This window comes from Pimephales promelas, chromosome 15 (genome assembly GCF_988280905.1).
Source record: "Pimephales promelas chromosome 15, fPimPro1.hap1.1, whole genome shotgun sequence".
Lineage (NCBI taxonomy): Eukaryota > Metazoa > Chordata > Actinopteri > Cypriniformes > Leuciscidae > Pimephales > Pimephales promelas.
In genome coordinates, this window is record NC_142783.1 from 31,258,443 (window position 1) to 31,273,777 (window position 15,335).

The 15,335-nt window shown below is 38.5% G+C and overlaps 2 protein-coding genes across 2 annotated transcripts; one reads left to right on the plus strand and one right to left on the minus strand.

The window, feature by feature from the left end:
* Window positions 1-414: 414 nt before the first annotated feature.
* On the plus strand, window positions 415-5,241 carry LOC120475977 (uncharacterized). Its single transcript, XM_089120532.1, is given in 7 exon segments — window positions 415-875; window positions 1,214-1,272; window positions 1,394-1,480; window positions 1,608-1,691; window positions 3,813-3,939; window positions 4,046-4,143; window positions 4,145-5,241. Coding segments are annotated over 7 exon segments (957 nt in total). The 5' UTR covers window positions 415-652; the 3' UTR covers window positions 4,424-5,241.
* A 4,529-nt stretch (window positions 5,242-9,770) lies between these two features.
* Window positions 9,771-13,910, minus strand: naa30 (N-alpha-acetyltransferase 30, NatC catalytic subunit). Its single transcript, XM_039666820.2, has 4 exons — window positions 12,977-13,910; window positions 11,739-11,862; window positions 11,426-11,481; window positions 9,771-10,098 (listed from the first exon to the last, which is right to left on the minus strand). The coding sequence occupies exons 1-4, from the start codon at window positions 13,745-13,747 to the stop codon at window positions 9,961-9,963; spliced, it is 1,089 nt and encodes a 362-aa protein (XP_039522754.2). The 5' UTR covers window positions 13,748-13,910; the 3' UTR covers window positions 9,771-9,960.
* Between the last annotated feature and the right edge of the window lie 1,425 nt (window positions 13,911-15,335).

Genomic DNA, 15,335 nt, shown 5'->3' on the forward strand with positions numbered 1-15,335 from the left:
ATAGATACAGATATATACAAAGCTTTTTCTGAATGCATTTTAATCTAGATTTTTACTCGTCATAGTCATAATATAGATATAACTGAGGTCGTAGCAGGCATAAGTTATTATTTATTGAAAGAAACCCAAAAATTGACTATGAATGGGCATAACTTATACAGTGTAATAATTGCAAGCCAGCAATTAATTTTCACTAAAGTCAAGTTATACCTGCTGTAATCCGACAAACAGAAAACTGTTCCTAATTCTGTCAATCATCAAGCCTGTTTCCCTGAGCGGTCGCATGCCTGAGCAATCAGAAAGACAGGCCCTCTCACCGCCGTCCAAGCATTAACACACAGTTATAAAGTAACCTGTGGGGACAGTCACCATGGAAACTTACCTCATTACGCCAAAACCGAGAAATATAAAGCACGCACCTGCCATTTCACAACACAACTTAGCCAGAGTTTCAGTTTGTATGCTTTAGCAGCACTGAGGGGGAATACTCTTTGTTCAGGTTAAGTCAAAACTTAACCTTACGGATTCAACCTGGATTCAGATGGAGTGAGAAGTTAGGCCTGGATTACACCTTTGAAAGCAGCTTAGGAAATTTAGACTATTGAGATATATTTGATACATAACTTAACTTGGCTGGGAGTATAAATGGACCATGGGAAACAGCAACTCCAGGCCAAAGATTTGCCAAGTTGCACCATCTCTTGATCAACCAATGGAGGACGAGCCTTCCCTGCTTCCAACCTCACCATGGATGATAACTGCTGTGAAAGGCACAGAGAGGCAAGAGAAAGGGATTGTGGGACCGAGGAAGACCAACCATCTTCCTCCTTTGACAGGAAGACACAAAGTGCCTCATATTGTTAGTTTAGAACCAGGTCAGTGATAATCAGACTTTATGTTTAGTTCAAATTATGAACAAAATTACTCTATGAATCATGCAATGTGTTGCACAACACAATAGTTCATTTGTACTCTTTTGACCTTTGAATGTGCCGACTACCAAATCTATTTATGACATTGCTAAGTGAACGTTTTAGACTGATTTTAGTTCTCATATTAGAATGATTGATCTCATCTTAGATGGCATAGGCTCAATTTTGAATAACAAACTAGTGTATTACTTTTACGTAACTTGGGTAAGACATTTTGATGGGTCTGACATAGACCTTGCTTTTTATTATTTCATTCATACTTGTTGTGATGTCACCCACAGGGTCTCAAAGTGTCTGTGATAAAAGCATTATTAAGTCTCGCCCACCACATCCAGCAAAGGTCTGAACATGATGTATAGTTACTTTACTCTATAATCACTTTGAAGTCATTCATACAGTCCTTCAATTTATTCAATATAATTTTGATCCTAATTATGAACATCATTGAACTCAACTCACAGGGGTGGCAAACAATGTCCCTTGCCACAGGGGCTGATGTGAATCCTGCCAAACATGCACGCATGGCATGCAAAACGGAAGAGTTTGAGGTCGTGCACTATATTCTTCCATATTCTCTGAATAGTTTGAAAGAATGAATCACTTTCCAAAGAGGGCAAATCTAAGGGTAGCTTCTGTCTTGTCTTTTAATGAACATCACGCGTTTGTTCTTGCCAGGACACGGGATGGAGAGATGGGCCTGTCCATTGCTTTTCCACTCCCAGCCTGGGAGGGCGCTGTGGCACAAGCAACACACTACAGGTATACAACTCTTTTCTGGGCCGGACGTTCACAGACTGATTGACTGTCCCACAACTATGAACATGACGTCAAGGCTGTATTGTGATTGGTTATCATGATCTAAGTTGGCCGCTACACTTTCTCCAGTGGTAGAGCCACGGACCCCAATAATCTCCCAATAATAAAACCATCTCTGGTGGATATTTAAAAATTTAAAAAAAAAATGTAAACCAAACACATTTCCTTGAACCTTCTCAAAGTAACAGCTAAATTAGCACAATCAAGATTCTGGTTGTCTAGGATGTAATGTAAATGATAATGTAGAGTCAATCGGTCAATATCGCAAAATTAAACCTCTTGATCAGGATCCCCATGCAGTGGGTCTTCCAAATATTAAAGCTCCCCAGCTCCTGGATGCATTAGTATAATTCAAACACTGATCCTTCTCTTGCATATAGAAAAGTATGCAAATAGACATGCAGTCCGATATATTGTTAAAGATGGGGGTTTTGACAACTCAGGTACCGAGAGTTTGTGATGGTGTTTCAAGACTAAAAGATGTAGATAAAGAGGGAGAAGACTGACAGCTGGTGAGCATTGAGCCTTGCCCTGTGGTCCCACTAGATCTGATTACGGTGTTGTTGGAGTGGAAAGTATGCTGGGGTGCAGCCGTGGTACCTTTATCTCTGGGATCCATCATCAGGGCACAGGGAATGGGAGTAGATCCCCTCTCTGGATGTAGGTGGTTTTGACCAAGATATGTATAGGGTTTTGGTAAGGACCGGGCTCAAACTTTAAGCTTCACCCATTACACCCCGAGAGGTGGAGCTGGACATGAAGCTCCACTCATTAGCCATATCCCAATCTCTAATCCAAAGGTGGTACTAGTGATGTACTGTAGTACTCGAGTCTGGTTTCGGACTCGAGACCGATTTCTGCTTTCTAACAGAAATAATAATCTGCTTTCATAACAACTATCATAATAAAATGCAATGTTGACGGGCATTATTTAAAAATGACATCCCATGGTGCAATGCAAAGATACTGTCATCAGAGCCATCAGTGTCTTCAGTTGCTGCCTGGTGTGAGCGGCGGCAAGATGAGCAACGAGTCTGCCGTCATCAAATTCGCCTTTCAGAACCACAAACCGTTTCAAAACTGATCTGTCGGGACAAAACCTTGACTCGGACTTGCTTCCTCAAAAACTCGGTCTTGACTCGGACTCGACTGTATTTAAAAAACAACGGACTCGGTCTTGACTCGGACTCGACCCTTCAAAGACTCGGTCTTGACTCGGACTCAACTGTATTTGAAAACCAACGGACTCGGTCTTGACTCGGACTCGACCCTTCAAAGACTCGGTCTTGACTCGGACTCAACTGTATTTGAAAACCAACGGACTCGGTCTTGACTCGGACTCAACGCTTCAAAGACTCGGTCTTGACTTGGACTCGACCCTTCAAAGACTCGGTCTTGACTCAAACTCGACTGTATTTGAAAACCAACGGACTCGGTCTTGACTCGGACTCAACGCTTCAAAGACTCGGTCTTGACTTGGACTCGACCCTTCAAAGACTCGGTCTTGACTCAAACTCGACTGTATTTGAAAACCAACGGACTCGGCCTCGACTTGGACTCGACCCTTCAAAGACTCGGTCTCGACTCGGACTCGACCCTTCAAAGACTCGGTCTTGACTCAAACTCGACTGTATTTGAAAACCAATGGACTCGGTCTCGACTTGGACTCGACCCTTCAAAGACTCGGTCTCGACTCGGACTCGACCCTTCAAAGACTCGGTCTTGACTCGGACTCGACTGTATTTGAAAACCAACGGACTCGGTCTCGACTTGGACTCGACCCTTCAAAGACTCGGTCTTGACTCAAACTCGACTGTATTTGAAAACCAACGGACTCGGCCTCGACCCTTCAAAGACTCGGTCTCGACTCGGACTCGACCCTTCAAAGACTCGTCTTGACTTGGACTCGGCATAGGCGGTCTCGTCCCCATCACTAGGTGGTACACTTTCTGTTGAGTCTTCAAGTGTTATAACAATAGTTTAGCAACTATTTCAAATACCACTCAGAATTACACATTGAGGCTATTCTTAGTTGGATCACTTAAGAATTTTTTACCTTAGCAGAGACACATGAAAGGTGTCCTGCTGGCACAGACGATGCTCAGTCGCCAAGCAACCAAGAAGCGGCAAGCTCAGCAGAGGTGCTTTAGAGAAAGATGGGGAAAATCGAAGAGGTGGTACGCCTCTTATGGTGAGTCCCTCAGTTTGAACACTTTTCCAATTAATACATTGCCCAAATTGTCCTTTTCACTTTGATTGTGTACTTGAGCTCATTGAAGTCTTGTCTTATGTATCAGTGGAAGGAGAGGAGATGGAAAGAAGTCAGAGGGTCCGGCTTGTATCCAGGTCAATGGAACAATATATCTTCTGGGATGAGTTTGAGGGACGGATTCTGGACGGACGTAAAGGAACTGCTGCAGCCAAGTCCACAGCTGACAGACCCAAACGTGGGAGACATGAGTGATAAACCGCTATTGGCAAATGGAATCCGGCCAGAGGTAGAAGACCATAAATGTGAAAGTCTGGGGAAGGAAGTCACCATAAGGACTGGGGAAGGTCTGGGGAAGGAAGTCTGGGGAAGGAAGTTCTCCAAAGAGCATAACAAATCTAGACCCACAATTGATAGAAACTGTTCAAAGGTTTTGCAACACAAACATAAAGTTACCTTGACTTGAAGGGGCTTGATGAGACATGAAAATTAAATGACAATGAAAAGAAATGAACAGGGTTATTTTTGCACATGCATTCGCAGGAGTTTCCCTTTCAGACAAAATGTATGGGAGCAGAGTATTTGAATTTCAATTTAAGGGCCGAAAAAAGAATGTCTTAAACCAGACACTAATTTGAGCTGCTCTTATAGTTAATGTTGCTCATTGTATTCAGGGGGCATTTGTGTTGTTTCATTTATTTGCACGCTCAGAACTTTTCAACTCCCTTTGGCACCTAATATGGAATTGCGCTCTCGGGCTAATCCGCCATTTAAGAAATCTAGCCCATGGTTGGTATGCAATTATACCACACATCTTACATCTCATTTTAACACATCTGCTAGTGTTTATTTTGTCAATTTGTATTGCATTGCATTTTTGTTAATTTTTATTGACTGAAGTATGGGCTACACTTTTTTTAAAAGTATTTAACTGCATGCCACAAATGCTGTACATAGACCTTAAGTTGCAAGCGTTTATTCTGGAAGAGTTATTTTAACAGTATAGTGAGAGAGTAATGGTTAACAACCTGGGCTGCTAACACAAAAGCTGCAAGGTCATTCCCAAGCACCACCATCCATCCATCGACTTTATTTGTTTTAAGTAGGGCTGCGGTTATGCTAGAGCTTATCCCAACTTCTCTGGCTGCAGGCAGGGACACACACACACACAAATGGCCAGTCCATTGCAGTACTAACACACATTCACATTCACACTCACCAACTGGCAATTTACGGCCTCCAATTCATCTTCAGGCATGTTTGGATTCTGGGGGAAAGTGGAAACATGGGGAGAACATGCAAACTCCATGCAGAAAGTCCTCCCTCCGTCTTTAACTGGGAAGTTTCATGGTGTGAGATGACTGTAAAATCTACAGCAGGGTTCCCCAAACTCGGTCCTGGAGGGCTACTGTGTGAGTTTAGCTCCAACCCTGATCAAACACACCTGAGCAAGCTAATCAAGGTCTTCAGGATCAGTAGAAACTCACCGGTAGGTGTGTTTGATCAGGGTTGGAGCTAAACTCTGCAGGGACAGTGTCCTGACTGAGTTTGGGGAACCCTGATCTACAGTCTACAATCCCAATCACCAGATACCCAGAAATTGAAGTCACCAGACCATGATCCTCCTTTATTGTGCCCCCTACAACATAAGCGCCTGGTTTCACAGACAAGGCTTAAATACGCCGGAATTAGGCCTTTGTTCAATTAGGAACTTAATTCCCTACGACTAGACTTGAGCCTTGTCTGTGGAACTGACCAAAGGTCTTCCAATGATATGAAATATTTATATAACTCTTTTTTAATCCTGCAGGCAGCTAGCCAATTTGGCACTTTGTTTTACAGTATGTGCACCTAAGAAAGTACTGGATAATATAAGGTAACTACATGGGTTAAGGTTAGGTTTAGTTCTCATTACAATTACTATCAGTACATATGATGTACATGTCTTCAAATTAGGGAAGGACTTTATTTTACAGCCTTGCACTTTTGAAGCAAAACCATTCAAAAAAAATAATGATCAAGTGTAACCAACAATCAACTAGTGAAAAATGTATATAACTGAATTTGAAACTGGCATAAATTGTTACACATGTATGAAGTGGTGTTATGATTATGCAAAACTAGAAAGACATAAGATGCAAATCATGCAATTTTCCTGCAGTAAATGATGTCTGTATATATAGTCTGAGGAATGAAATAAAAATCTTGTTATGTGAATCAGTCTTGTGCAATTATGTTAAACAAAACATTGTAGTGGCGTTGAGTACAGCTGCCTCCTCTCGACAACAAAACTGAATTTCAACAGATTCAAATCAGTGTACTTACACACAAATTAACAGCAATGAATAATCAAGTAGCTCTGCCGCTGTAAATAGCTAATGAACAGCTGATGTTGAACTCAGTGGCCCTTTTGCTATGATGGCCTTTTTTATACTGAAGTAAGCAAGATTTAAAGGTCAAGTTTGTACAGTAATTGCTTGAGCACTATCAGCATCAAACAGAATCTGAAAAATAACTACAACTTCCAAACAATTCTCCGGCTGCCATTATTCAGACGCCCAAATTAATTATAATGATTATAACACCACCAATAATATTTTAATCTACTCACACAGATTGTAGTTCCGTTTGATTTCGCCTAATACTGGCACATAAATTGCTTAAGTAACCTTTATTCATCTTAATTATTCTAAAAAATATCAATAAAACCACAACATTAAAATAGAATTGACATCATTTAACATTCCAAAGTTTGATTTGCAAGCTCTCCTTTCAGAAAAACAAAACAAACTACTACATTTGCTTAAAAATCAAATAATTTATTTATAATTTTTAAACCAGGTCTGTTGTCCACTTGAAAACAAAGAAACTTTTGCAAGACATTTTGTCAGGGGTGAAAGTGGGAGAAACAAGGGTGGAGAAAATGTTCATCAACATGCAAACGGTCGCTCTTCCCCCAGCAAAATGGATCCATGTTAGAGGTGCAGATCTCACTCGTCCAAATCATCAGCTGAAAGTACAAGAGTTACACTAACTACAACATAAAATCCACCGTTTACAAGGGTGATATTTAGCCACAAGTGCAGATTCAAAATTAGTCCCATCATTGAATGATTCCCCAAAACAGAAGCCAGTCAGATTAGTGTCCACATCATCAAAATATGTGATCTTACCCAGCTAGAACCTGCCAGCTGTTCGGTCTAAAGCTGATGGACAGCTTACAGTGACAAACCACAAAAGTCAGATACTGGGCACTGCAAAAAAAAAAAACATTTCTCCAATACGAAAACATGGGCAGCATAGAATGGCAAAATTGGCATCTTGTGAAAAGCATTGAAATTTAATAAAAGGATAGTTCATCAAAACAGAAAATTGTCTTTATTAAACTCATCCTTATATCAGTCCAAACTTCTGCAGAACACATTTTGAAGAATGCTTCAACCATTTTTGTCTATACAATATAAATCTAATGTTCTTTCGACCCCAAATGGCATTGTAGGGGGAAAAAAAAAACACAGATTTATCAAAATGTCTTCTAGTGTGTTCTACAGAAGACAAAACCTATGTAATCTTGGAAAGACATGAGGGTGAATCTAAATTCACAAGCTAAATTACGTAGATGGTCTATTTCGACGAAAGCTACTCAAGGCTCTCAAATTTCCATTTCAACATTGACTGTCCACCCAAATCAAAGAAATCAAAGACAAGATGGCTGTTAAGAACCACTGGGTCCTTGAAAGGAGCGCCTGACTAGTGAAAGGAGAATTGAATAGAAACACCTGAGCCTTACTGACAAAGGGAATTGATGGGACCGTTACATTTCTGGGAGATGAACTACAATTTGGGCTTTAAAAAAAAATTCAATAAAACAGAAAAACAACCAAAAGACGCATAAATTCCTCTTCCCGTAATTCCATCAGCAAAATCAGTGTATTTAAGCGCAAATTTATAAAGCAACCCATCCATCTTCGAACAATTGAGAGCAGCAGCTCTGTGGGGATCTTTTCTGTTGACAATCAAAAACAATAAATCAAACTTCCATATGTACATTTAGCAAATCAAAGAAACTGTTTCCCACTCCAAACTTGAAAAAACAAAGTGTTTTTTTTTTCTCCAAAGAACAACTTATGAGCCAGCAGCAAAGCAAAAATGGGGGTCTATTTGCAATGACATAGAAACACTTACATACAACGTGATGGTACAACCTGCCACAGCACACTACTGTTAAACACAAACCCATAAAAACAAGAACCTCGGGACATTTCCTCCATTCAATTTTAAAAACACCTCTAAACATTGTCGTCTTGCATATAACCAATCTGTATTTTATGGAAGCTCGATTCCGCCATGGAATAAAAAAAAAATATCGCGACTCACAATTACGACTTTTTTTTTTCTTCTCGGAATTGCGGAAAATCTCGGAATAAAAAAATAATGGGGGATACAAAATCGCAGTAAAAATTCTAACTTTATAACTCACAACTGAGAGAAATAAAGAAATTTCTTTTCTCACAAACGCGACTTTTTACGTTATAACTTGCAATTGAGACTTTTCTCCGAATTGTCAGATATAAACTCACAATAATTGCGAGTTATAAATGTAATTCCAATTTCCTAACTGAAATTCGCAATTGCGTGTAATAGTCAGAATTGCGAGATTCTGAGAAAAATGTGTCACAATTGGAAGTTTATATCTTGCATTTGAGACTATTACACGCAATTGCATCTTTACATTGGGAAATTGTGCAAGATGTAAACTCACAATTTCAAAAAAAGAAAAAAAAAGTCATAATTGTGAGTGAATATCTTTTTTTTATTCCAAGGCGGAAACAAGCATCCATAGTTTCATGACTTTAAAGCAACTATTTGCATGAGTCCAACGGAGCAACTGAGCTGGTGAGATCTGTAGTCTGTCCTTTACTGGTCCACTAAAGCAGTGGCGGACAAGGGAAATATACAGAGCACAAATTCCCTATCTAATCAGTGCAAAAATGAGAAGTGCGTCTGTTTGAGGTTCATTTCTCTAGTTCAGCATATCCGAATATCCAAACATTGTATCAGACATGGAAAGGGAGCATCTATGAATGAAGTCTGTGGTAAAAAAGTACTGAAAAAAAAAACAGGGAATACTCTCCTTTTAGGCCATTTAGTAATTGATTTTCATTCATTTTAATTTAGTTGTACAAAACACTTATGTCAGAATCACAAGCCACATAAACCAATATGGCAAAACGTGAGCTAATAAGACCAACTTAAAAGAGCAGAGATGCCGTCAGCACTCAGGTTAAAGTGTTTCTGTATCTGTGTGTGTTAGTTTGTCGTAGATCAAACTTCTAAAGCAGACAAGGCTCTGCTCAGTGTTTTCCAAAACATAAAATAAACACATAAAATAAACCACAGACCCCCGTACGCACAAAAACAACGCAAAGTAGCAGGCACAATCGCAACCTGCAATGCTCCCGTGCACCCTCTTTTAGAAAAACTAAATTGTAAAACAAAAAATGATTCGAGTAGTTTCGTTGAGTCGGTTTAAACACATTTTCATCCTTCGCATTGTGATTGTTCATAAAAAAACGACAAAAAAAACAACAACTAAGTGTGGCGCACTGTTTGCTTTCGGCACGATTCATTTCTCCAATGCCGTCGACACATTCGGCCCATCCGCCTCCACTGCCTGACGCAAATACACGGAGGTGTTAAGCCAGGCTATTGACATCTGAACATCGAAGCCGACGTGTGTTTTTCTTTTCGGTGTCAATGTCATATTAGTACCCGACTTCTTTTTCTTTTCTGCAATGACCTCTCTTTTGTTTACACAAAAAGTTCTTAAAACACTTTATTATGATTGGTTGAAATTTCCCTCAGAGTCTCCCCTTTGTGGCTCAGCAGAGGTCGAGTGTCTTTCTATTGATGGGAAGTCAGGTGGTCTGAGCCGAAGGACTGGGGCGGAGGAAGAGGAGGCCAAAGGGATGGAGAAAGAGTTGAGGGACCCCGTAGTTTGATTTAGCGAAGCCAGAGTTTAAGCCGAAGTGCGTCCACTCCGTTTAAATAATATCTAAACAGCCGCTTGTCCCTGACAAAGCCCAGGTTCTCATAGAGTTTCAGGGCTGATTTGTTGGTGATTTCTGTCTCTAACACCACCTGAGGATGAAAATAAAGCATAGAGAAATAATGGGCATAGCATAGTCTTACATGTAAAACACAAGTGAGGGGAAAATAGAAGTTGAGGCATATTTGGAATGGCGTAGTACTACATACTCATTCACACCTGGTCACTTCATGCGTTTTTACTAGTGCAGTCAAACGATTAAAATATTTAATCGCGATTAATCGCATTAATGTCATAGTTGACTTGTGATTATCTATTCTAAATGTCTCTTGATTTCTTTTTGTCCCATTATTTTTTATCAACATTGAAAAGTGGATTGGCTTGCTTTGTGCAAATGTTTTTTATTGAAAACAATATTGCCATATACTGTGTTCAATTTCATACTAACAATCTCACTTGGAGCAAATAATCTCTAAATAAAAGGGTGAAAGAAATACTGACGAGGTGAAAATATGTATCGTGGATATTCCCCCCTAAATAAAAATGGCTGTATGAGAAAAAAATTCAAGTTTACAGAGTTTTAGTGTCAGTACTACATTAAACTACTATACGTAATGTTGATTATAATGTGGTGGAATGGGAATATTTGTGGGTCCTGTAATGCCATATGACTTATGTAACTTGACCAGTAAAAACTGTCCAACATTATTTTAAATCTATCAAAATATATTAAATAAATCTAGTCAGAAAAAGTGCAAGAATATTCTTCTAAAACAATTCTTTTAGAAGAATATTGTCATTCTAAAAATAAATAAAGTAAAAAGAAACAGTTCTTATAATGATTGATCTAATTATCAATGTTGAAAATTGCTAAATAAAATGTTATTTTAAGTATTAGGTATTTAAACTTTTGTAAGGCACTGTACATATGCATTTGCAGAATGCAACCTGACGGCTTAGCCTTGTATAATGCATCTCAATGTAATATTACTGATCTTCTATTTAAGAAAACAATATAAAAATGGACAGTGATGAGTATTATGGCATGATATTTCCTCATTTCTCACTGAAAACACTATATACATTTTTTTTACACAAAATTAAATAAACTGCTAATTTAAATAAATACTCAAATAAAAACTTAAATACTTAAATACTCGGCACAATCACATTTAGCATAAATCATGACAAATGGCATTAGTTCCCGAGATCCAACATCAATACAGACAAAATGCAGGATAACATGTATTACTATATATTTTACTATTTTAAAAATAAAAGTATTATATTAATTTTAAATGCCAATAGCATTAACACAAGACTCATCGTCAATCCATGCTACTCTACTGTGTAGTATGTAGTAGTATTCCATTCCAAATATATCCATAGCGTGAAATATTTACAAGATTAATCTCTTACCTCATCACAATCCCCCTCCACCATAGCATAAATGGCCTTTTTCACAAGGTTAGTGCCTAACAAACAAGTACAGCTTTTAATCATTTATAATACATTTCCAGTATTATATATACCGATTGAATATGGTAAATAATACACATGGAACATCGAGCTCCTTCGACACAGAAAGGCAAACCATTGATTTATAGCAGTTCAAAGCATTCAGGCACTAAATGTATCCATGAGCTGACACTGAAGCAGACGCGGGTCCTATAAAAAGATCCCTTCTGTTGCCATTCTGAGGTGAGGGCAACCATGCTAGCATAGCTCTTACCGATGCCTTTCCTGCGAAATTTGGAGTCCACGGCGAGCATGGCGATGTATCCTCGACGGAACATCTTCTTATGCATGTCTAGCTTACACACGATGGCACCAACACAGTCCGTCTCAACCATCGCCTGTGACACATCAAAGAAAGACTCAGCAAGACACTGCAATTCATATGGTGAACTGTGCAAAACAATGACAAATAACTCTAATACTAAGGCTCAAGATGAGAATTACACCACCCTCAATCTGTTAAAAATGATATAAATACACTTCAACGCCTTGGAATGTACCATACTGGTACTTTTTAATAAAACCACGATATGGACTGGTCCACATTACCATGGTTAGATCCCAGTAATAAAAACTACCATTACCAAATACTGCGAAGTGATTGTATATCCCACTGTACTGAATGATTAACTAACCCATCCTAGCACCAACAATACTATGGTATTAGTGTGTCAAAAATGCATGGTATTATCACAGAAAATATGTACCATGACACTTTTTGATACTTTTCTGTTATGCAAGCATACATCCTTACTCACTAACAGATTATATACATTTTAAACATCACTCTTGCAAAAGATACAATAACTAATATTTAGTGTATAACAGTAAATAGTCATATGGTTACATCTGAATCACTTAAGCAATGTGACATTTAAAAAAGGACAAACATTTGAAAATACATAACAAATATATATAAAATTGTGTTCATTTCATGTTTTTTTTTTGTTGATAAACCATGGTAATATATGGTAGCATTGACATATTTTCTTTTAATGTAAATTGGCATATCATTTAAATACCACGATATATGAAAAAGCTAATAAATTAGTAACATTTTATACATCACTGTAGATTAGAATGACATTTAAACTGGGCATGTACTAAATATGACAATCATTTATATAATGTTTTCTTGAAGATGGTTATATGACATATAATGGGTATATGTTTAGACTCCTTGTTTTTTGGACATGTAGGCTACTATAGTAATGAACAATGATATCATGCTATTCTTTGATGTAAATAATGAGTAAAGGAGTTCAGGTTTAAGACACTCTAATTCACATGACAAACTTAATATAAACGAACTAGGTTACATTGAAATAACATTTAAATAGCAAGAAAATGCTAATCAGTATCATTTTTGTCGATGTTACACATTTTGTTATGTCTAACGCTTTGATATTGATTTCAACAGCATCAAGAATAACTGAATGACACGATACATACCAGAAAACAGAGCTGAGGCCAGTTGTGAATAAAGTACCTATAGGTATATATAGAGTAGGGCTCAGATAAGTCTTTAGTTATGAGTCGGATTATATCGGGCATCTGGAGCTCAGACTCGTATCTCACGTATCGGATGGACTCGTCGTGCTCCTCCAGCGCTAGTCTCGACATCGCCGCCACTGGAGCGCTGTCAGCCGGCGCCTGCTCTACTCGAGCCCGCTGCGGGCCCGGGCCTGACTCTGCCCCGTCCATCCGAGCCGGACCCACCGAACCAGTCCTGCTACTTACATCATTCTCCAATCGACAAGAGCTGCTCTCCGTTATCGCCATACTATCATTGCAGTTTATCCCGTTGTTCGGCGGCGATTGGCTCTGCGTTAGATCACTACATCGTTTATTTCTCGTTAAATTGTTGTTTTCCGTGTGATCGCCCTGTGTTTCAGCGACTCCGTCCAAGTGATGATCAGAAGCGGCGTTTTGATTGTCGGACGGCCGGTGTTGCTGGACGTGGTTCTGGAGATGAGTGTGGTTGCACTGGACCCCGTTCAGCTGGGCTGTGTGGAACTGGGAGGCTGATGCATTGGGGTGCACGTTGTTCTGGTTGGATTTGACTATCGCCTTATGGTCGCTGGTGTGCTGGTGTCCCTGTCCGGGGCTAAGGATGTCCCGTCCCTCATCGTTGCCCAGTAAGGTGCAGCCGTCCACGGGCAGTACTGTGATCTCGCTCGGGGATGAAGGCAGTGCGTTAGGCCCTGGCGGCACTTCAGCCATTCCACTGCATACAGTTATTATGATGACAGAAAAACGGGGTCGGAATCAGCCTCTCACAGCGAACGACGACAAAGACAGGCGTCCGTCCGGCTGCCGGTACCTGATAAATGTAGGAATAATGTCAAGTTCGTGGACTATCTCGTGTCTGTTCCTGCCATTACTCAATTCACTCCACACTTACTTATTATGTGCCGTAAAGCAGAGCGGATGATTTACGACACTAAGTCGGCGCGTTGCAGTAAAGCATGCTGGGTAATAGAGTTTTGATAGAAATAAAAAACAAAACAAAAACAGTTTACACACATTTAACATGACATTTAACCTTCAAATGGTCTTCATTTCCTGAACACTTCTAGGCTTAGGGGTCTTTACGACCCCAACAATTGATTGAGTAATTGTACAAAAAATATACGTACATTTTTAATCATACGAATAATATATAATTTTTTCTTTACTTCTCATCTATTCATTAATGCTATGTTTTTGGAGATATAAAGTACTTTTGTATCCATATACCACACAATTACATTGCATTTATGCTCTAGGAGCTAGGCCTTCATTTCTGTGTAAAAATTTTCAGATTTATTACGGATTTTTTTTTTGTTCTTTTTTTTGTCACATGAAGAAAATATATTTAGTTTTTTTTTTTTTTTTTTTTTTTCACATTTCCCATTCATTTCAATGTGGGGTCATATAAACCCCGAAGACCAGAAGTGTAAACATTTTTATTTTTTTTACATACCTTCAGAACAACCGAATCAAGCCCAGTTTTTTGTGTGTGTATAGATAGATAATGATATGATTGAGGGCTACGGTGTGTGCGCGCGCGTGTGTGTATGTCTATATTATTGACATATATATCATTTTTTTTAATTAATAGCCTAAATTAATAACACATTTTAGAAGAATTCGTTTGAGACATTAGTCTTCTACAAAAAGCAGATCACCCCCTAACCAATGTTATTTCTTTTAGTATTATTTATATAATATTATAGGGTCGTAATGACTAAGATATATTTCCCCCTTCTTCCTAGAAAATCATTTTGGATGTCCTAAACCTATTTTCCAAGAAGGGCCACTAGATGGACCTATGTACATCCAATCTTGAGTGACTTTGCTTCAGAGCATATCAGTGTTGCAGGCTGTGTGTGACTTCATTATGTCAGTGCTACAGAAGTAATACTCTCTAATGGCATGCTGACCCAATTCAACTTTAATGAGAAAAAACAATCCTAATGGGAATTTTATTTGTACATTATTTTAGTATATTTAAGATGCTATTACGGTTATTATTAATATTCAGAATATTTTCCATATATACTGTATATATAAAATAAAATATTAAAATATGTTTTTATTATTTTTTATTTTAGTTTTTGTTACAGACTTGGTAATCAAATAAGTTTAAGTTTTGTATTATTTTTTGTTTGTTTTGTTTCAATAATGTTTATTTTATCTCAAGTAATGAAAATGGGTTTTTTAATGGCTTTATTTTTTTTATCTATAATAACCCTGATTCTAACTTGAGGGGAGGGGGGGGGGTCTACTAGAAACACATTCTCAATATCTCAAAAATATGCCTATTGAA